This window comes from Tasmannia lanceolata, unplaced genomic scaffold (genome assembly GCF_043159265.1).
Source record: "Tasmannia lanceolata isolate RefF3 unplaced genomic scaffold, GAP_Taslan_0.1 ptg000013l, whole genome shotgun sequence".
NCBI classification, from domain to species: Eukaryota; Viridiplantae; Streptophyta; class Magnoliopsida; order Canellales; family Winteraceae; genus Tasmannia; species Tasmannia lanceolata.
The window spans coordinates 49,011,802-49,035,086 of NW_027518690.1; the positions used below are offsets into that span (position 1 = coordinate 49,011,802).

The 23,285-nt window shown below is 38.8% G+C and overlaps 3 protein-coding genes across 4 annotated transcripts; 1 reads left to right on the plus strand and 2 right to left on the minus strand.

Annotated features, from left to right (window-relative positions):
- Positions 1-4,628: 4,628 nt before the first annotated feature.
- Positions 4,629-7,491, minus strand: LOC143890424 (CMP-sialic acid transporter 1-like). The gene is made up of 5 exons (XM_077395094.1): positions 7,296-7,491; positions 6,926-7,112; positions 6,416-6,493; positions 6,143-6,277; positions 4,629-5,094 (listed from the first exon to the last, which is right to left on the minus strand). The coding sequence occupies exons 1-5, from the start codon at positions 7,469-7,471 to the stop codon at positions 5,044-5,046; spliced, it is 627 nt and encodes a 208-aa protein (XP_077251209.1). The 5' UTR covers positions 7,472-7,491; the 3' UTR covers positions 4,629-5,043.
- A 941-nt stretch (positions 7,492-8,432) lies between these two features.
- LOC143889313 (mitochondrial carrier protein MTM1-like) lies at positions 8,433-12,425 on the plus strand. 2 transcript variants are annotated; one of them, XM_077393487.1, is made up of 6 exons: positions 8,433-9,661; positions 9,917-10,016; positions 10,956-11,047; positions 11,194-11,343; positions 11,576-11,634; positions 11,940-12,425. In XM_077393487.1, exons 1-6 carry the CDS (start codon positions 9,395-9,397, stop codon positions 12,070-12,072), a joined length of 801 nt encoding a protein of 266 aa, XP_077249602.1. In that variant the 5' UTR covers positions 8,433-9,394; the 3' UTR covers positions 12,073-12,425. The 2 variants fall into 2 exon arrangements, with proteins under 2 accessions (XP_077249602.1, XP_077249603.1); XM_077393488.1 differs by lacking the exon at positions 8,433-9,661 and adding an exon at positions 9,800-9,818.
- A 3,005-nt stretch (positions 12,426-15,430) lies between these two features.
- Positions 15,431-16,653, minus strand: LOC143890425 (arabinogalactan protein 41-like). Its single transcript, XM_077395095.1, has 2 exons — positions 16,254-16,653; positions 15,431-15,724 (listed from the first exon to the last, which is right to left on the minus strand). The coding sequence occupies exons 1-2, from the start codon at positions 16,369-16,371 to the stop codon at positions 15,618-15,620; spliced, it is 225 nt and encodes a 74-aa protein (XP_077251210.1). The 5' UTR covers positions 16,372-16,653; the 3' UTR covers positions 15,431-15,617.
- Between the last annotated feature and the right edge of the window lie 6,632 nt (positions 16,654-23,285).

The following is a 23,285-nucleotide window of genomic DNA, read 5'->3' on the forward strand; positions in this document are numbered from 1 at the left end:
GTCTTTTATAGGTAATTTATCTGTAGTCAATACTCAACTAAATGAATTGACAGGGCATCTCGCAGATGGGCAGTGTTAAGGATTTGCTAAGGACTTTCGCAAAAAGGCATTTTCACTTCTGGTTGTTGCATGAGAGAGCAGCCACCATGGTTTTAAATTTCGACTGAAATCCGAAATTTCGGGTTTCGGTCAAGACCGAAACTGTAATTGGGTATACCCGAAACGTTACAAAATTTCGACCGAAATATTGTCCGAAATTAAGGTATTTCACCCAAACATCTCGATTTTTTCATTATTTAATATTTTCCTGAAATTTCGGCCGAAATTACCGAAATTTTGTATAAGAGAAAATACTATTTTAATTGATTTTGTCGGATTTCAGCCGAAATTTCAGTTTCGGTGAGAACCGAAACGCATTCTGAAACTAAAATTTGAAACCATGGCAGCCACACACACTCTCATGCAACAGCTAGCCCCGAAATGCCTTTCTGCATAAGTAAATAGCAAATCCCTATATGTTAAAAATCTAATAAATATTAATGGAATAATTTTACTTAGAACGGATGGTGTTAGAAGACGGTTGAGAGGGCATTTAGGTCATTTCATAAGCCCGAGCCCTTCGTCAGGTTTAAAAACCGGGGTAATTTCAATTTTTGGGATATTATCTTGAAGGCAAAAGATAATTAAAAGAAATTGAAATAGCAAAACCCGCCCGCCTGCAGTTGCGTTGGTTCATACACCGACTTTGTCTTTTAGTTACTTCCCTCTATTCTATTGTAGCCTTATTTCCTAACTTTTAATACTAGAGGTCCCACCATCCACCCACTTGGCAAGAGTTTCAAATGGTTTTAAAATAAGTAGTATAGTAACTAGACAAACATAGTAAAAAAACAAATGATTTTATCAATAGAAAGCCAGAGAAAAGAGCTTTCCACGAACGTGCTTTTCTTTGTGGGCTAAGATCTAGAGGTGCAACTTGGGTCGGACCCAACCTGAACCTGATGGGTTTAACCCGATTGTAGCTTGGGTTGTTTGGCCTTCCCTCGAGCCGGGTTGGGTTGGGTTAGAGTGGGAAAAGCTAACCCGATTGTAGCTTGGGTTGTTTTGGCCTTCCCTCTAACCAAACCTGACTCAACCCGAACCCAATATCCATTGTTTTTGTTGTTGCCCGAGGCCAACCCGACCCGATTTGAGAAATCAGTCTGGATGGGTGGGGTTAGGGTTGCAAGATTTAAAGGTGGTTTGGTTAGAGTTGACTCTTTTCAACCCAAGGTTCAGGTTGAGTCAGGTTAGGGTTGAGGTCTCAACCCAACCTAGGTCGGCATGAGTTACAGCCCTACTAAAATCTAGGGTTCTTTGGATGTCACCAAACTTGGTCCTTATTTACAAGTAATAAATTGATCTTATTTTCAAATAGGACACTAAGTCTATTTACGAGTAATAGTTCTTTGGATGTCACCAAACTTGGTCAGCCATTAACAATATCATTTCTAGAAATATTGTAACTGTTATATGCAAATGGTCATATTTAACTATGAAAGCATTTGCATATAACGTTATATTCAATTAGGGGTGATTATTTGGTTTTTGGTTACCAAATTTCGGTAACCGAAACCGAACCGAAATTATCCAAAACCGAACCGAATTGTGGGAGAAGAAGAGGGAAAAAAAATTAAAATCTCGGTTTGGATCGGAGGGCTAGGATCATCCGATCGAAACGATTTTTTGACTACAAGCTAATTAAGTTGTGATCAATCAAATGAACGGTTTCGATCATCCTACGAAGTGCACATATATCACACTTTTTTTGGAAAAAATGGTTTTCATTCATAATTTTGGTTATTTCGGTTATTCCGTTAACCGATTTTATTTTTTTTTAGAAAACCGACACCGAATAACTGAATTTCCAAAAAAAAAAAAAAAAAAAACTGAAACCGAACTGAAAAGAAAAAAACCGAACCGAACCGACCAATTCAGTTCGGTTCGGTTCGGTTCGGTTATTCGGTTTTAACCGAATAATGCTCACCCCTATATTCAATGGGAAATGATATGCCCACCCCCTTTTCTTCCCCAGGGCACCCCCTTTAGTTTATTTACGACTATCGTTTTGGCCTTTTTACATTAGAAGGGGGTGTCGCAGGGACGAAAATGGGGCGAATATATTCCCCAAGGCACCACCTTTAGTTTATTTACGACTACCCTTTTGGGTTTTTTACTAGGGGTGCAACTCAGGTTGGGTTTTGAAGAACCCTACCCTAGGGTTTTTTTTTTTTTTTTTTTTCTTTTCAGAAAGCCCACGATTCCCAAACCCGGCCCTAAGCGTGATAATTCTCGGGTCGAGTCGGGTTTTTTCACATTGACGCGTTGTTGAAAAAAAAAAAAAAAAAAATCTTCACACCAAAAATCTCTAAATTTATGTAATCAAGTGTATAAATTTAAGAAGGAAACTATATTTCCGCATCACAAACATGATTACCTCAATGAAAACAATTATATCAATATATTGAAAAATAATTTGCTATGTTAATCAAGATATAATTAAAAATGTCATAGTACACCTAAATAAGTCGGGTCGGGTTTTGGGTTGTTTTTCTTTAAACCTGACCCTACCCAAGATTGAGTCGGGTTTTTAAACTAAAACCCGACCCGACCCTACCTAATACCCATGATTTCTAAACCCGACACATGCTATTTTCGACTAAATAACATGCTTTTGTAAGATTAATTTATCATTATTTTTTTTTGGGTGAGATGTTTTTGGGGGCATGTATAAGAGTCGCCAATAAATTCGGTATCTAACGATCAGGTCTCGCATTAATCATTTACTTATATATGGTCAGAAATACATATGAAGCACTAGGCTAAGAAAACACAAATTATTATTCGTCACTCTCTTGCCTCTCACCCACTCGTTTCTCTATACTATGAATGACACGTGGCTCGCTACAAGTGACGGAGTGCACATATGATATATCCCTCTCATACGGTTGATCAGGATTTAATTTGATAAGGAATACTACCTATATCTGCGACCATGGTTTGATAATGGGGCGAACTTACGTTGTTTTACATTTTTCTAATCGGCAGCTAAAGAGCTTTTTTGGAATTGTAATAGCCATTGATAGCCTGTTAAGATGAGCTCGACCCATTATTAAAACATGGTCGTGGGGATATCAATCAAACAGAAAATGATGGCTTTATTACGGTTGGTGGGCCAGACTCACGTGAGGGATGAGATATTTTGTTTGTTCGTCTCCTTATCTTATCCACAATTTCTCTTGATAGAGAACTGCACGCCTAGCATATTGTGTTCGGGACCCTTGATCTTGTTGGCCACTGTGTGATCGGATGGTGCTCGTGAGCCCCAAGTCGAGTAGATCTTCCATCAATGTCCTAGAATTCTAATCGAACGGTTAGGATCATCAGTTCACAATGGCCCACCATATCAAGAAAGGAACTCTTCTATTCGCCACTTGTTGCAGTCGGTGGTTATCATTTTCTAAGGTAGTTGGTGACATAATTCTTTTTAGAGATATCCCTGAAGCCACAATAACTACACAACTAATCTCATATCCTAATCCTAACCCTAACCCTAGTTTATGTCCTTGTTCATAAATCTCTTCTTTATCTTGAAATTATCTTGTCCTTGGATAAGTTGTTCACCAATTCATGCAGTGCTTTTTTATGTGGTGAAAATAGAGATCATAAGAATCAAGAGCTTAAATTAATTAGTTTGGGACCATGTGGGCCCACATAGCATCCTAAATTGAGGGTTTATGTTAGGACCTTGGGCCCACATAACCCCGTGATTTGGTGGAGGCCTATGATTGTTAGAATATATCCGATGTAGTAAGATCTTGCGATTAGCCCCGACAAGTGTTTATATAGAACACTCGAAAGGGATAGACATAGAAAGAGATTACGATAATCATAAAAGGCCGTCAAGGACTTAATCTAACACAACTACCCCATTTATTGTAGTTCCCAAATATAACACCCTAATTATCCAAATTCTAACAATGAGGAAACCTATATAATCCTAGTCCTATCTATTATCTCGGCCTTATGCGGAAAACCGAGATTAAGATCTTTGGCGTTAGAAATCAAAGAGAAATTAACTTAGTTCTATTCTAACTTGGATAAACAGTAGAAGAGCATACCGGATGCCATAGCCTTAAAGTGGATGGATTCCAACCGATGCTCTCTCCAATCTTAGAATTCTCCTTGCTCCACGGTAGAACGGCGATGGGAGCCGGCCTCTCTCTCTCTCTCTCTCTCTCTCAACCAAATACTAGAAGCTTTTTAAAAGCTTTTGTTACCATTAGTACAATATTACACATTTAAGCCACATTGTATTTGGAGGCTGATATCCGCACTACCATATTTTGATAATGGCACTACTCACTTTGTTTTACACCAGTGTTTAAACAGTAAAAACAGAGATGTGGTGTAGAATGCGGCCGAAGAATACGTAGAACATGGCGGCAAAACACAAAACGCAGCCGGAGGAAAGGGGAGTCCACGATGACGCCGGGGAGTTTTAAAATTGTGTTTTACACCTCAATTATCTTTTCATGGCTTTACAACACCCAAGAATCCAAGATGCTATCAATATCCAATCAAAAACGTGACAAACAAATTTAGTGCTATTATTAAAAAGAGTTTTGATCAGCTTGGTAACGCAAACTTTAAAAAAAAGAAGAAGATGAGATTGTCCATTAACACAGAAGTTTTTAAAGTGATCATATACATTGGGAAATTAAGATTTATAAGGTTTTAAATAACCTGGGGCGCAAGGTCAATTATTAAAGTTAGTATGGCAGCTTGCCTCATGCTAGTCTTTGGAGAGATTTTTCTCTATGATAGCATCCTGCTCTTTGTAAGTACATAAGTTGACTACTCAGCTGAAGATGGACACCAGAAACCTAAATAAACCTCAAAGAGTTCATAAAATGCAGAGGATGTTCAAGTAAAGCAGTCAATCAACTACGGAATAGTTATACTTATCTTTCCTGTAACAACAATTAGGTTTGAGTAATGCTTTTACTGGTTCTGTATCTTCTCATTAAATACCATGTTTGTCCTTCTCTGTATCTATCCATTAAATGAGAAAAAATTATTAGTGTCATTTATTTTTGACCCAATCAAAGAAAGATTCACATCATTAAGGCAACACTGGATCCCAAATATAAACCCTAATCTCTAACTTATCAGCAACATGTATGGCTGCCAGATGAAAATGAGAACACTAAAATCCAAAGCAACGTTTTCACCACAACTTAGTCATCAACATATGCTCTCTCTTCCCTTTTTTCCTTACCCATTGAGACAAGGTGAGTACATCTAGCCCTCCCCTGACCCCGCAATGACAGGAGCCTCGTGCACTAGGATGCCCTTTATTGAGACAAGGTGAGTGCTCAGTGAAGAGGCATGGTATAAGAGTGGACATTCCAGAGCTTCCACTTTACAAGGCCATGCTCTCTTCACATTTTTTATTTTTCCTCACGCATTGAGACAATGTTTTTCCTTATTCATTGAGACAGGATGAGTGCTCAGTGAAGACACATGATATAAGAGTGGGTATTCAAGGGCTTCCACTTTACAAGGCCATGAACTCAAGGTGATGATGGCAAGGTTGGATGTGTAAAATCAATGAGACTCTATGATTGATTAGTAAAAACATGATCAAGTACTGAGAAAATTTAAACTAATGTTACAAAGTAGTTCAAGATGGTCAGTTTTCATCATGCATCTGTTCATGTTCAAAGGTTGTTAATTCAGACATTGAGAGTTTATAAGCATTTGAGCTAATCTTCCCCAATCAAGTTAAATAATAACATAAAGAGATAGTCGACTATGATAAGTATAAGAGAGATTTGAAGGGGAAAAGGAAAATTGAAATAATGTGTTAGCATTTCTACAAGCATTCTAATACGTAACAGTAGTCAGGAAACATACAAGATTGAGAAATCATGGTCATTTGGCATAACTCAAAAATGCAAGGGGAGTTAGCATCAAGCCCAGAAATATCAAGGACTTTTCCATAATTTCTCAAGTACTACATTTTACTCAGAAACTGAAATATTGTGAATGAACAAAAAAAATTGGCAAGACAACTTCAATTAGCAAAGTACTATCTCACATCAGGTCGTTCAACAGAAACTTCATTCAATGTCTGAGGGGCTGCTTTTAGTGTCAATGGCACATCTACAAGCATGCTAGCAGGGGCAAAGTACATGTGTAGGGACATCATGCAGATAATAATACCCAAGAAAAGCTGCGTGAACATACGAACAAAAAATATTACTAACCACCAAGTAAAAGAAGAGGTAAGCCATTAACTTTATAAAAGAGTGGGCAAAACTAGAGGCAACTAAGCTTATTGGAATATTCTAATTAAAGAGCAAAAAATTACCTGAACTGTAGGCTTGAAAGTGAAAAGGTAGACTGATAAAACCATTGTTAGCAGCATTGCCATTGATGTTGAATAAACCTGAAGAAAGCAATATTACTTACGATGAAAGGCTCTACCTAAATCCTATCATACACTAAAGACATCAGCAATAAATGATACCATGGAGTAACTCTGACGCCGCAATAAATGATAAGATTATGTTTTTACATTCTACAGTGCATCTTATTAATTAAATTTTAATTGATTTATTAGAACATAAGACTGGCAAGTTTAGAGGATCATTTCAATATATTTACACGCGGATATGAAGCTGATGCAAATTTTTACTACGTGAATGTAAGATGTAATAATGAACAACGGTATAACATATTTATAAGCATAGATATTTAGAGATCATTAGGTACTACTATGATTACGAGTAACACAGATAATAAACATGTTACAGACAAATACAGAGGCTACAAAAGTATAGTATAATCAAATATTACAATGAAGAGTTAAAGGATATACTTTCACAATATTGTCTGCATATTTAATCAACCATGACACCAACAACCCAGTAGATCCCAAGTTTAATACAGCCATCCATGTTGTGATACTGTAACCATCAAAAAGGCGTTGCCACCATGGTCCCTTTACAAACTCACTCCTAAAGTCATCCAAAATAAGCCGTGCCATGTTGAATATTGCACCAAACCTGCAAGCAAATTTATCAGAGAAAGAGACTAACAAATCTTAGTTAAAAACTCTTGATCAGCTCAATAAATGCTTAATAATATGAATCAAGGACAAGTTGCTTGTCATGCATAAGGAAAGAGAAAGTGTCCATCATATTCTAATTCAGTAATATTGGATTCTGTGGGCATTTAAGGAAACCTACGTGTACAATTGTAAATTCTGCCAATACAGAGTGTCATTATTCTTCTTCATAAGAAATTCTGTATAAACACCGGCAAGTGCTGACAAGCATGCGGAAAGGATTCCCAGCATATATCCTTGAATTGGTGCTGAGAAAAGGGAGTCACATGAAGCCTCCCCACAACCTTTCACCTGCATCAACAAAAAAATACAAGAGAAGCATTCTTATTATGATATACAGGGAGAATATTTTTGCTCGAGTATTTGAAGTAATAAGATAGTAGTCAGAGAAAATAGTTTTTTACTACTGAAAGAAATGTATTGAAAAAGGGGGCGAAACCACAATGACCGAGGTCAAAAACAGGAACAACACACGCGAAACCAAAAACAGAGAATAAGAGCTACAACTGCTACAACAAGATGTAAAGGTGGAAGAAAATCAAACAAGTCTAAATGATCCCGCTTAACTTCCTCAAGGGCCAGCCTATCAACATCACTATTGGATGCTCTCCTAGCATGCTGAAAAGTAATCTTGCGCCCTTTCACCTGCTCCCACACTTCTTCAATAGCGTTGGCAAATCTCTGAGGATGTGGCTGCCTATGATCCATCCATCTGATAACATTCAAGGAGTCACCTTCCACAATCAACCGGTCTAAGTCAACTCTCCTTGTAAAATGGCATTGACCTCTGCCTCATTTGAGTCCTTAATCCCATTTGGACCAAAAAACAACCACTTTGTTTGACCAAACTCATCTCTAAGGATCCCTCATATTCCTGTTGGATGCGGGTTACCTAAACTTGATCTGTCAAAGTTGAGTTTCAGCTTGCCTGAGTCTGGAGACATTCACTTTGTAGTAGAGACGTCAAGCCTCTCTGAACTCATACAAACCTCCCTCAAAAAATGACCCAAGGCAAAGCTAGAAACATACATAAAGCACCGAAGCGCATGCACCCATCTATAGTTCAAGTACGACACCTTTGAATATATGAATCAGGCCATGGAAGAGAAATAGAAGAAGAGAAGAAGAAGAATAGGAGAAGAAGAGAAGAGAAAGAGTGCATTTCTTACCTATTGACAAATGTATCACAATGGCCTAAGAGCTGGGGCTTGTATTGAGTATTCACCTTCTAGTGGCCAGTTTCATGAATCAATATTCTTTTTATCTCGACAAAATACATCTTATATTTTCTAGATAAGGTAACATCCGCGTTATAGTTGCACTAGTTGTTATAGGCATGGTTTTAAATTTCGGCCGAAATCCGAAATTTCAGATTTCAGTCAAGTCCGAAACCGAAATGCACCGAAAGCGAAATTTACCAAATTTCGGGAGTTTCGGCCGGAATTTCGAAAAAATGCCATTTTTAGTTTTTTACAGAATTTCCGCCGAAATTTTGGCCCAAAAAATCGAAATTTCGGTACTTTCTACTGAATTTCTGCCGACATTTTGGTTTCAGCGAGGACCGAAATTTGACCGAAATCGAAATTTAAAACCATGGTTATACGAGGCATATATCAGTTCCCAACTGTGCACTTGCAAAACATACCCTTTTGAAAATTCATTAATGACAATTTTCTGTAATTGATGGAAGGGAATATGCTTTTTTTTAATAACTGGAAATTAAGTAAAAATAGGAAGTGAATAACTTATGAAGAAAATGGCACAACAACCCAGGGAACAAGGAGCTTGTCAATTTACTGAAAATACCCTCTTTTGCAAAGGATTGGCCTAACCATTAGCGTACCTATTGATGTGATGGAAAAAGAGATCTAAATCTACACTAATATTTGGAACCTCTCTGAGTGGCTCTGCTAATCTCCATGGAGAGGACCCTTGCTCACCCATATAACAATGTTATGTGAATTCTCTTTGATGACCACCACTGGCATAGAATGGAATATACAAATACAGTTAGAGAAGCATGAACGTCCTCACCTCGTTCAAGTCTCTATTAGCAATAGGACCACAGAAAAGCATGCCCAAACCAAACCACCATTATGATCACAAAGAAGGCGCATGATCCCTGAACCCCTGGATTGTTAAGAGCACTCCCTGCTGGATTGTTTTCCTATCTAATATTCTACCGCCTTTTGCTCCGCCAGGCATACAATCCTTCAACTCATGGCAAAACATAAGTGTTTGGGAGGTAAAATCAAAGAAATAGTAAATCCCATATGTCCTCGCACTGATGGCATCCTTATCTTAGAAAATCCTATTCTTTCACTCCTTTTAGTCAACCCCCACGTGCTGGCGATAAGCGCTCATAGCAATCAACATATAGCCAAGAATACTCCACAGGACCATCTCCACATCGAATCCAAAACCAACGAAAGTACAACGTATTCTATACTGATCAGATCAAAGGGGAAACATCCTGCAACTGAACAAGTAGGTTCCTCCTTTGTACATTCATGTTAACGACTCAATTTCTTTGTAAAATCATGCTAATGTTAAGTTTTTATTTTCTCCCTAAATTTTCTCCAGTTTCGTTGCCTAGTTGACTTGGGCAATTGCCTACAGTCTCCTAAGCTAAATTACAACTATGGTATCTTGTTTTCTTCCCGTTATAATTTGTGCTATTTGGTTTCCAAATCAATGGCTAGTAATAGACCCTTAATTTATTGCATGTCTTGTCGAGAACAGGCATATAGAGAGTTTCAAATTGGAGCAAAGCCTCCAGGATTGTGGAAGACTCTACTTGGTGTCCTCTCATCTGTCAAGAGTACAAATGCTACTCAGAGCTGTATGTTATTTTCTAGTCATTTTTTTATAACTCATACGGTGCTCAAAAGTTTTATTCAGTTTCAGTTGCTTATTTCTGTTTGATTCTATGTTGCACCAATACGGGTACGAGTGTCGGAATCCGACACTTATTCCAACACGGGTAGTATCTAGTGTCGAATTCGGCGAACTTCAAAAAGAAAGATTTGTGGATTCGCCAAAATGTTTTAATTAATTCTGAAATTTTAATTATTGTAAATACTATATTAAAATTTTTAGTAGGTTGAGTTAATATATTTTTTATTTTCATATAAAAATATAAAAAACTTACTATTAGGGTGGATAAAAGTTAAAACATGCAGTACTTGTAAGGTTGTGGCGGCAGTATTCAGAGAAAAAAAAAACAATTAAAAGAGACCTAGAAGTGTCTCCATGAATCCCAAGGTATTGGAATTTGAGACGCGTCCGACACGGATACTTCACCCATTCAGAAGAATCCATGTAACATAGGGACTTTGATTCAATATCAGATGCTTAATTTCTGTCTACATAGTGTGGAAGCACACCCTTTCTCTAAACAAACTCTCTTCCGTACACACATAGATAGACTCACATCCATGTGTTGGGTGTGCATGCGCATCCATTAAATGGAGCATGTGATATGATAAGCATCCCGTCGTTACCCCAATTTGAATGACAGAACTAACTTGCATTATAATTGAATTCAGACACTATATTTCACTAGCTCTGTCTCTCTCTCTCTCCATTATTTTTTGTCATCAACTTGGCCTAGTTGATGAATTTATGCCCAATTCCTTTATAAACTTTGATACACCTATTTAAATGTGCTTTTGGCATTGAGAAAAGGACACCTGGTTTTGACCTTCAACAGATCAGTATAAACTTTCAGGCGAGCTTATGTGAAACATGTCATGACTTGCTTCTCTTTCACTGGAAACAGTACATTGCTATCGAATCCTATGGACGGGTGTTGGGGCACAACTTGCCCGTGATGTTCCTTTCTCTGCAATTTGCTGGTCAACCCTTGAGCCTGTGAGTTTTACTTCTCAATTTGCAGTGTAGCAACCAACTTCTACGCAAATGGCATGCACATGAATTGATTTTGTAATATGCACATTTCTGCAGCTTTTGCTAATTTATCATGTGTTATGACTTTTATACTTGCTGTTTTTATACAGATGAGGAGAAGATTACTTGGATGGGTTGGCGAGGAGGCGAATGCACCAAGTGTTCTTGGGGCAAATTTCTCCGCTGGTTTTGTTGCAGGAACCCTTGCTGCTGCAGCTACATGTCCTCTAGACGTGGCCAAAACTCGAAGACAAATAGAGGTTGGTTCTTAAATTTGACCATGCCAACCTAACCTTGGGCCGTGTAGGTTTTGCAATTTGTTTCATTGTCGAATTTTTACAAACAGATTCCTCTGTTACCAAGTCCAAATAACAAACATTGCTGTCTGAGAATTTGACCTTGTCTGTGAATCTGCTAATGGGCTAATGCTGAAACAAATGTTCAACTCTCTACCCTGTTCACTAATTGGGGAATCTGGCTATCGTTTTTCAGAAGGATCCAGTAAGGGCAGCCACAATGACGACTAGACAAACACTAACTGAAGTCTGGAGGTATTTTCCATCTTTATTTCTATGCCCATTTTTCATATGAAGATGTTGATGTTAGTAACCAGGACAAATTGGTGCACCACATCTGTGTTATACATGTATACATCTAATGTGTTACATAGTACATGCATATGTTCATGTTCATGTTCATGCTGCTTGTATAATCATTTCTGTTGGTGTCATCCTCTACCTATAGTAGCTCAAAAACCAATTTATTTATCTAATTATTGGGAGCAAGTAGAGGTCATCCATTAGTTGGAACTTGTTAGCTTTCATTGATTTGATGTCATATATAAATCTTGCAACAGGGATGGGGGGATGAAGGGGCTCTTTATGGGTGTTGGCCCGAGGGTTTGGCGTGCTGGCCCTTCAGTTGGTATTGTTGTTTCCTTTTATGAAGTTGTTAAATATGTTCTAAATCAAAGAGACACAAATCCATGAGGAGAGAACTTGTATTTTGGCTGTCCCATCACCCAATTATCTCCTTAGAGCTACACAGTGATGCCGTAAGCAAAAGACGCTCATTTTCTATGAACTCTACCTGGCATGAAGAAGGCGGCACAGATTTTGACTTGAATGCAACAAAGTGATATTAGATATTGGTCAGCCCCATTGTAAGGGCTGCTTTCGTGATCATTATTTGCAGCATAATTTTGGAGTAGTCTTTAGAGAAAAAATGGTTATTTATTTGTGTTGTATGTCAATCATAAAAGCCGTTTTGAAGGCCTAACATTTCTTTGGGCTCTCCGGGAGGTTTTGGGGCTTCATGGCTGAATTCAATCTCCCTTTTTGCACTCTTGTGTTTTGAGTCTCAATGTAAATGGAGGATGAACATTATGTTCTATCATTCACAAGGTTCTGGTACATCTAGCCTAGTAATTTGAAGTTTGAAATTACTGGAAGAGTAATGGTAATTTCTGTTGAAAGGAACCTTAATACATTGATAAGAAGAAATGGGGTTTGGGTTTTGATGAGTAGGATGTATGATACATTGATAGTGGGCAGGCAACTGTCCTGTGATGAGAGGTTTGATCTGTGTGTTGATCCAAGAGAGAAAACATTTCATGATAGCTAAAACGGGTGATGGCAATAGAGATAATAGAGAAGTGTTGGGTATTGAATGCAAGAAACTAGCATGGCTTTTGTAGTAATCCCAACCTGATTAAATGCCCCAAATGATGATGGAAATGGTGTTTTGATTCGCTTGACATCAATTAAAAATCCCAGCCTTCTAAGAGTAAGCACTTGAACCCTCACCAATATTCAACCTTTCAAGTAAATTTACCTTGCATACTGTATCAAAGGTATTTAATCAATAACGCAGTACGGGTAAATCTACCCAAAAATGTGTTAGAGCTAAAGGAATTGGTCCCTATAACCTGGGATTTGCTAGGGACGATCACGGAAGGCATTTGGCAGGTGGGCTGTTGCATGAGTAGCCACATAGGCTCAGATTTTGTCTTATTAATTAAATTCATCCTATGTGGCTGCTCTCTCATGCATTCTTATTAATTTAATTCATCCTATGTGCTGCATGACCTTCTGCGATGGTCCCTAGCAAATCCCTAGAAGTAAATATTCATGAAGGAAATAGAAACTGTTACAAAGCCTGTACGTTTATCTTGTAGAAATTGGTTCTCTCTACGGCATATCATTAGAGCATGTAGAAGAATACATTGAACAGCTATATTAGACAAAGACCCAATTTGTTGAAATCAATGGGGCCCACATCATTTCACGAGTGGGGCCGGGAGACCTCAATGTCTTAGACCTTCAACAGGAGTTGGTGGATTTCAAATTCCAAGACCGGGAGGAGAGCATGCCATTTCAACGCGTTTTTAACAGGGGCATTGGAAGCATCTGTACCTCAGATAAGCCGAAGCATTTGTACATTTAAAAAAAAAGGACTTTGAATTCAAGAAATGTGGACTTCCAAGAAAGAGAACAACGCCTTCTCTGTATTTGCGTATAAATATTGGTCCGTAGACAAATCAACAAATTAGGGTCAGAATATTCTACTTATTCTATGAAAATTCTGGCCACTCAGCTTTCTTAGAAATGTGGTGGTTGTGGAATTCTCCTAGCCGACAACGTACAAGAAAAATTGCACCCACTCCTAGGGGTGCCAACTTGGGTGGGTTCAACTCGATTTTGGCTTGGGTTGGGTTGGTATTTTCTTGGATTAGGTTGGGTTAGGGTTGAGGCCTTGGCAACCAACTAGACCCAACCTCCATCCTCTAATTTTTCATGATTTTCTTAGCTCTGTTCACTTGCGTTCCCAGGAAAGCAAATCCCTAGAAAACAGCTTATTTTTTTCCTGACAAGACCTTGATAAGAAAGAATTCTGGTGTTCACTTGCTTTCCAGGGAAAATATAATTACACATGTGGAATATTTGCAATAAAGCAAAAAATGACATGGTAAAGCCCATTTTCCCACCCTTTAGGGATTTCATTTCCTAATAAAAACACACGCAGATTTCGTTTCCCTGGAAAACTAGTGCAAAACGAAGGGCAAGCAGTTTCCCTGGAAACCTTTTCCAACGCAAGTGAATAGTCTAGGGAAACTTTTTCCTGCACAAATTCCCTGGATTTCTTTCCTAATGCCATGTCAAATTCCCGGGAAACATTTTCTTTTCCTTTCCCGGGAAAACGAACAGAGCTTAACATTATGTTTTTTTTTCCTTGTATTTACTGTTTGGCCCTAGATGAACCCGACTCAACCCAAACCCAACTGGACTCAACCTGAACCCGACCCGACCTATTTGGAGGCATGTTGAGTTAGGGTTGATCATCCTCAACCCAAGGCTCGGGTTGGGTTGGGTTGGGTTGGTGAAATCTATCTCGGGTTGAGGTAACACCAGCAACACATTTAAGAGGGAAAGGAGGGCTTTCCGTCTATCATGTTTGTGAGTGCGCGAGTCCATTTTCACATTTGGAAGTTAATCAAAACCCGAAAATGCAATACACTTAGTCTCAAATTCTAGGCGTGGGCGTATCAGTACTACCAATATGTCTTTCCCTCCTCTCTCCTCCCTCTCTAGATTGTCCACCTCAACTATTCCGAAAAGGGAAGTGATACACCCCCGACGTATAGAATCCCTCCTAATGTTAGTCGTTAAGTTTTAAAGGCAAAGAAAAACATTAAAGGCCGTGAATTATCCTGAAGCAGTGAACCATTATAACAGAAACCGTCACGGGGGGTTGATTTTATCCGTTTCAGTTGAGGAAATATCATTTCCCTTCCGACAAATAGGAGAAAATTTTCAAGTCTCAATGGTGCAAAGGGATTTAGGGTAAGGGCTGAACAAGAGAGGCAAAAGTTCTGTTCAAAAGGAAAAGCAGGGTGTAGCAGAAACATCATGATGTCCTTCCAACTTTATCAGAGGCCCAGAGGGTCCTTACATTATATCACGTCACCCACCATCCCCATGAAAAGAACGAAAAAAGATCCTCCCCAACACAGTAGTAGGCATTTGGGGAGGCAATACATTTTCCAAGGATGACCCGACACCCCCTTAATTCCCAAATTTTAAGCTAGTTTCTGCGTGCTATCTGTTTGGAAAAATCCAACTGGATTGAGATTTCACAAACAAATTGCGCCGAATCCTGTTGGATTGCACACAGACTAAGTACCCTGCTGTTCATTTAAGATTATGGCAACCGATGGTGAGCCCAAACCTGTCATTCGACTCAAAATCAAGATTAATTTTAGTCCAATAATAGGTTATGGACTTAACCAGTTGTCATAATCTTAAACGAACAGGGCTTAAGAGAGAGAAGAATAATAAGAGACAAATAAGGAAAAAGAAAAGAATCTGTAACCTCTCACAAAGCAAGCAAGTAGAACAGGTAAACTGAATCCCTGAGAACAGAAATTAGAGAAGGAAAGAAGAAATGAAAAAGAGAGAACCCCAAATCCCAAACCATCATCAGCAACCAAATCTCCCTACAGCCGAAAGTCCCCCCCACATGCCACTCAACCAAATCAAAAGAGCTTGTAAGAGGAGGAGGCATCCATGGGGTGGATGAGATATGTGAGAACCAGTGCTACCAGCATCAGCACGTAGGCAATTCCTTGGTCAATGGACGTTCCTGATAAATGCAAACAACAAATCAAGAAATAACCGTTATATAATCGCAAAAAACCCTGACATATAGACAAAGCAAGAAATAACCAAGGAAAACCAGCAAGCAATGTTGGATATAACGAAGAAAACTCGAAAAAACCTACGAACGAGGGAGTAAACGCAAATGCAGAATAAAAGAAAAAGAGACGGATTATCACATCAGGAATCTCACCGTCAAATCTTCAATACCACAACAAATTCCAATCGTAAATAAAAAAAAAGGAAAAAAAATCAGAGCAAATAGAGAGAAAGGAAAAGAAAACGAAATGAGAGATTAAAAGAGGGTCTATTCTCGGAAAAGTAAGCCTAAAGACGAAGATATGAAGAGAAAACTAGAAAAAAATGCAGATCTAACGGAGAGAACACAAAAACACACATCCACACAAAATTAAAAAGGAAAAAGAAAGAAAAACGCTACATCATCGGAAAACAAAAAAAACTGACAAATGCAGAACAAAAGAAAGAGAGGCAGATTATAAGATCAGGAAACTCACCGTCACTTGTCGGAGCCGGTGCAGGAGCATGAGTATTTGCCTGAACTTCCGGCAAGACGATGCTGAAAATGAGAGAAAGGATCGCGATCGCACCAAAAGAAACCCTAGAAACGGCCATTTTCTAATCGAAACCCTAACAGAGACACGAGATCAAAGACGTAAAAAATCCTGAATCTGAAAATCTTTGTATTTCTCTCTCCCTCTTCCCCGCCTCCTCTCTCTCTCTCTCTCTCTCTCTCTCTCTCTCTCTGTGATGAATCTGAAGAAAACACAGAGCATATGAAAATGGGGTCTCGCAGAGGTGCAGAAGAGAAAAAGAAGAAAAAAAAGCTCTCTCAATCAGAAACCCTAACAATCTCTCCACAGGACTAGTTCGATTAGGAACTCGGTTTTTATACGTGAGGATGATAAAACTGGAAAATAAATGGGCATCCGGTTATGTGGGACCCGCCCGTATTTTTCGCACCCATGTGACCGCCCGTTTCAGAGCCAGTCTGGCTTGTCAGGTTTTTCCAGCTGTTGCAACGCAGATTCTTACACGTGGCAATCATCCAATGGGCTATATAAATCATCCGTTTTTCATATATTTCTAGATTACTGAATTAGCCTTAGAATATTATGAAACTCCCGATGCTACCCTTCTTGTTCGTCGTTGGGAGAAATTTATGAAATTTTACATGGTGTAAGACCTTAAAGACCCTTATTTTTCAAAAGGTACTGTACGGGCCAATTTATTGAATGATCCAAACCGTCCATGTGATGGGCCAAAACGTAAATAGGTTTGTGACCAAAAAATCATTTCTATAGGATGATCCTAGCCTCCGATCTATAGAGGTTGCAGTTCCTCTATAGATCGAAGGCTAGGATCATCCAATGGTAATGATTTTTGGAGTCAAACCTATTTACATTGTGTTCTACCACATGGACGGTTTGGATCATCCTATGATGTGGTTCGTACATTACTCTTTTGAAAAAAGAAGGGACTACATAAAAACTCGGGAAATGATATTTCCCCTAACCCATCTTGTCTTTTAGTGTTTAAAGAGTTGAAAAAAAGGTTATTGCATTTCCCAATATGCACTCACTGAGCCAATTAAAGAATAAAAGACAGCAGGGTTTGTGAGAATATAAAAAAAACGTCGTGCTGATAACATTTCTCAAAGGGTCTTGAAACAAAGCACCGAGTAGATTGAGGGGCAAGACGATGATTTAAACGTAGAAGGGCATTTTCGGACTTCAGAATTTAGTACCCTTCTTCTTTTCCTTTTTGAGACTCTTCCATCATCGGTCACATTCAAAATGTCTTCTGCATGTGCGCGCACGCTCATTTGCGGCCTTAGATGGGACCACGATGCTACAACGGACTATTTGAAATATTTCGAATCCTAACCGCCACCCCGAGGTCTCAACGTTCTCTTTTAACGGTCTTCTATCATTAATACCACCCTCGTTTCCCTCGTCACCTCAAATTTAAGGGATTTTTACTGGTTAGTCCTGGTAAAATAATTGCTTATTAATCTCTAAGAAAAGCATATTATCTTTCTATCTTACTAATCCTGCTTTTAAAAAAGGAAAATGATATGGAGACCTAGAGTAAAACCTAAAACAGGACCCGCAATGAGAATATGCCATGTGTTCAAGAAAAAATTTACTTTTTTATGATTTCCCTAAACTCAAGGGATTGCTCACGTCACTAGTGATGTTGTGGCATGGAACAATCTATTCGGTCCCCATTTAGGTCCTACTCTCGGTTTCCCTAGCATTACTCTTTACCCCCAACCTATTGGATCGGTTTTGGTGTTTTTTTATTTCCCTTCCATTATTCAAGGAAAAAAACTAGGAAATAAGTAAAATATTATCTCTTCTAATATTCTCTTCGAAAATCTTGTGAAAGTTTTTAAAGTTGTTACTGTTTTAGAAGATAAGACATAAAAAAGGGAAATGTTATCAGCACTATCATATTTTGATGATCGCACTCCTTACTTTATTAAAAAGTACAGTATGGCCCACATCATAGGATGATCCAAACCGTCCATGAGATGGGCCACAGCCTAAACGGGTTGTGCCCCAAAAATCATTTCCATAGGTTTATTCTAACCCTCCAATCTATAGAAGGTTAGGATCAACCCTCTAAGATTTAGTCCCTCAATAGATCCGAGGGTAAGGATCAACCTATGGAAATGATTTTTGGGGCACAACTTATTTAGGCTGTGACCAGGGGCGATGCCAGAAATTTTGCACAAGGGGGGCAAAATTATAGTAATTTTTTATCTATCTTAAAATTAAGATAGAAAAAAATTTCTATCTTGCATAAGGGGGCAAAAATTATAGTAAATTTTGCACAAAAAAGGGAGATAAAAATGGCAAAATTTAAATTTTAAACTTATTTTCTATCTTAGGGACTATTGGAAAGGGGGGCGTAATTTTTAAAAAAGGGGGTAAGTAAAAAAAATATTAAAAAATAAAGGAATATTTTTTTTTTCCAAAAAATTAAGAGGGGCAATTGTCCCCCTTTCCTCTCATGTGCATCGCCCCTGGCTGTGACCCATCTAATTGACGGTTTGGATCATCCTATGGTGCGGCCATACCTTACTTTTTGATAAATTGAGGAGTTCGATCATCAAAATATGGTAGTGCTGATAACATTAACAAGAAAATAATCAAAATATTATCTCTTCCATCAGAGTTATTTTCTTGCAATCCAACCAAGACGAGAATTTGTTGGAAAAGTTAGAAATGAAAAATATTCCTAAAATTTCTTACTTTATTCTTACCATGTTTAATTTATTTTAGAGATATTTTTAATTTATTTAATTCCTAAAATAATTTTTTGTTGAAGGATTTTCGAAGGGAATATTGGAAGAGATAATATTTTGCTTATTTCCTAGTTTTTTTCCGAAAATAATGGAATGTAAATCAAAAGACGGTATAACAGATTAAATGGGTTGGGGGTTAATTTGCCATATTAGAATTCTTAATGGAGAAAATTGACGTAGTTGAGTTTTAGGGACCTTTTAGCAAATATTTTCTAAATGTAAGACTACTAAGATAATATGCTTTTCTGAGGGACTAATAAGCAATTATTTTGCCATCTAGGGGCTAATCAGCAAAAATCCCCAAATTTAATTACATTTCTCAGCACTAACTCATATTGCATGTCTGTCCCAATCACCCTACACGTGCCAATGATCCGAGCCATTAATCTTGTGAGCCAGAGCAAAACCTATGAGATTTAAAGACAAATGTGATGGGGTCCCACCCATGGTTTTAAATTTCGACCGAAATCCAAGCTTCGACTGAAATTTCAGGAAAATCATCCAAAAATCTCGATATTTAAATTATATAATATTTTCCTGAAATTTTGGTAATTTTGGCATAAGATAAAATATTATATTTAATGGTTTTATCAAATTTGGGCCGAAATTTCGGTTTAAGTGGGAATCAAAATGCATTCCGAAACCAAAATTTGAAACCATGGTCCCACCTGCTTCATCAATGGATACAACTATCAAGGGCCAAAAAAATTTCCTTGAAAAGTGCCGATAAAAGTACTTTGTTGCCATTCGCATAGCATCCCTATGCTGCCCCCAAAGGTGTCAACGGTCCAAACTTGGATCTGATTCAGCCATCTCCAAGTGACAATCCACATATTCTGAAATTTGTCTCATAATTTGCAGACCTTGGATTCTAAATGTGTTCGAGATTCATTTTAATTGGATCGGATCCCTAGGAGCCTAGGGTCCATTAACATCCTATCCTTTATTTTAATTGGACCTAAACTATCTCTAGTACAATAACAATGTCATTTATTTAAAAATTTAGGGTGTGTTCGGTAACCATTGTAGAAATTCTTTCACATAAGAAGCATAAATGGGATTATGAGAATCTTCCGAAGTGATATCCCACATCCTATGGAGACAAATAAATAGGAATTTAAAGAAACGGGCGTAGCTGCATGAATGTAGGCTCTAGGATTTCTCATTCACCGCAACTAATAATAAAGGCGGAGAATTGTTGCCGAACACAACTTTAATTCTTAAAGAAGGACATTTAATCATTTACACCTGCATTTTTATTTTCGAAATTTAGCTCTGTTTTGAAAGTTGTTGGTGCCCAAGATCCGATTGCACTTCGACACTCAAGTCAGAGATGGGCAACACAAATAATGGACAATGAGTAGGGGGAGGGCCAATCCAAGGTACCAGACAGATGAAGAGAAATTGGGTTCAATCCTTTGCTTGAGTGCGTAGATGCCCTTTTATAGGGGATGAGACCCACGACGTCCACAACATTAGTCGTGCCCTTGATTTTGGTCCACGTGGGACGTAATGGGCGGCGGTTACAATCGTGGGGCGCGATTTCCTAAAATCTTGGGCGGAGATGGAGGGTGGTAGCCTTGGTGTAAATCTTTGAATTCGTACAGGGCGTATTTGGCGTAACGGTCACCTGGACTAGTCGCTTGACGGCGGGATTTCCTCGATCGTGTCTGGTTTCTTGAGAGTCGATGCCGATGTTAGGGAGAGCAGCCTCGGTGATACACGTGGCCCGGATTTGGTGGGAGAATTGGTTCGGTACCGATAGTTCCCTTATATGAGTCTATTTTGAGCGGGTTTTGTACTTGGGGTTGGTGCGAGGGCCGGTACCGGGTATACCGATTTTATCCCTAACATACTGCCCTCTCCTTATCCCGTTATGCGGGTCGAGGAAGTAGTTAAGTCTATTAAGAGGTTATCCGGTACCGAACTAGTTGTCTGGTGATAATGAAGATGAAACACTTTTGGCGGGAATTTGGAGTTTAAATGTGTAATTGAAGTGTCCCATCGTTTGATGGGTCCCATGTTTCCAGGTTTTAGAAATCGCAGGATGTGGGAGAGATTTCTAAAACCTGGTTTTCTTACTTAAAATCCAAGAATGCTGCCAGGACAACATACCAACAGTTTGATCATGACCCTCTTTTACATTGTTTTCAAACTAAAAACCCGGATTCTAAAATCCGCATATCCAAGCGGCCCCTTTGGATACGCGGATTTTAGAATCCAGGTTTTTAATTTGAAAACAGTGTAAAAGTTTGGATACGCGAATTTTAGAATCCAGGTTTTTAATTTGAAAACAGTGTAAAAGAGGGTTAGAGACAAGAGAAGAAGAGGACCAGCCGCTGTTTTTGACTCATTTTTTACTTCTCTCCCTTCTTCCCATCAGCAAGAGAGTAGCAGATCCTCCCATATTTCCAGGTTTTAGAAATCATAAGATGTAGGAGAGATTTTTAAAACCTGATTTTCTTGCTTAAAATCCAAGAAACTTTGCCAGGACAGCATCGAGCAGCTTGATTCATACCCTCTTTTACACTGTTTTCAAACTAAAAACATGGATTCAAAAATCCACGTGTCCGGTTCTAGGTCATCTAACCTCCCCGGTTTTGTTTTCCAGTAGCACTAACGTGTCCGACCCACTCCGTGGAGCCCGCCTTTTGGAGATGCTGAAAACACGTCTACATAGGGAGAGGAGAAATCCACATATATAGCACAGTAACTATTCCTCCATTTCCGATGTAGGATCTTTCAATCCACCCCCCTTAGGGCCCAGCGTCCTCGCTGGCACATCGTACTAGATGGAAGGTCCCTAGTGTTTAAAGAGGGGAGATGATTTTTTCACCCTCGGTGGATCGTTACGATAGTACACCACAGTGTTTTACGTGAATTGTGAGCAGACTCTAATGCTTCTTGACCTAAAATCACGTTAAAGGAGTGTGTATCCATCCTACGGGGGGATGAAAAAATCATCTACCGTATAGAACTGTCTTAAGGTTATTAGTTACATCTCCTAAAATGCAGTCACCAGCCAATTAAAAAAGAAAAGACAGCAGGGTTTGTGAAAATATCAAAATAAAGTTGTGCTGATAACATTTCCCTAACCAAAATCTCCTTGAAACTTCTCTAGTTGGATATTTGGACAGAGGTTTGGTCGGCTGAAAATTCATTTTCTATTAAAAGATCTTTCGGAAACTTCTCCTTCTCGTCATGTGTTTCTTTTTTTATTATCTTTTGCACATGGAAGTCACATTTGTGTGACCCAACAGCTATAGATAGGGTCTTCATATGGATAAATTGGTCTTCATGAATTTAATTATTATGGTGCAGGCCACTTCCACATGGCAATGTAAACACTTGGATGATGATCTAGCCGTCCATTTTGAGATCCTTCATCATTGGTCACATTAAAAAAGGTCTTCTGCATGTGCGCGCACACTCATTTGTGGCCTAGATGGGACCGCGATGCTACAACGGACTATTTGAAAATATTTCGAATCCTAACTGCCACCCCGTGGTCTCAACGTTCTCTTTTAGGGCTAGCAACGGGGCAGGTCGGGGCCAGATGTTGGGTCCCCTACCCCTCCCCCTCTGCGGGGAATTTCCCCCCTCCCCTTCCCCTCCCCTCCCCGCGGGGAATGTCTAATCCCCTTCCCCTCCCCGCATCCTTCGGGGACAAAATCCTAGCCCCGCCCCGCCCCAACATCACCCCCTCTTTAGTCATTGATACACTAATGCTGGGTGTCCCTAATCAACTTGATGCAATTTCAATATATAAAAATGTTATAAACTAACAATCGATAGGCTAGCTATTAATTAAATTAGCAAGAGATTGGTATAAGGAGTTTGTCTTCTCTTCTTTATATATTGATTGAAATGCTGGGCAGCAACGAACGTTCAGATTTCACTTGTTTGCAGTGTTTTTTTACTTGAAAATTTAATAAGAGAGGGCAAATCCATATTCGGTATTTGTGTGTGGACGATGGATGGATGGACCCATTGGACCGACAATAGCTGTTGTTGGATGATGGGATTTCCGCACATTGCTAATTGGATTCGATCCAACTTCAATTTTAGATCAAGTGTTATCATAGCGTGCCACTTAGAGTACCCAACATCCAAACCCCATTTTGGATCATTAATTTTGGGAAATGTTATGAGCACTATTGTATTCTGATGATCGCACTCCTGACTTTATTAAAAGTAAGGTATGGCCCGCACCATA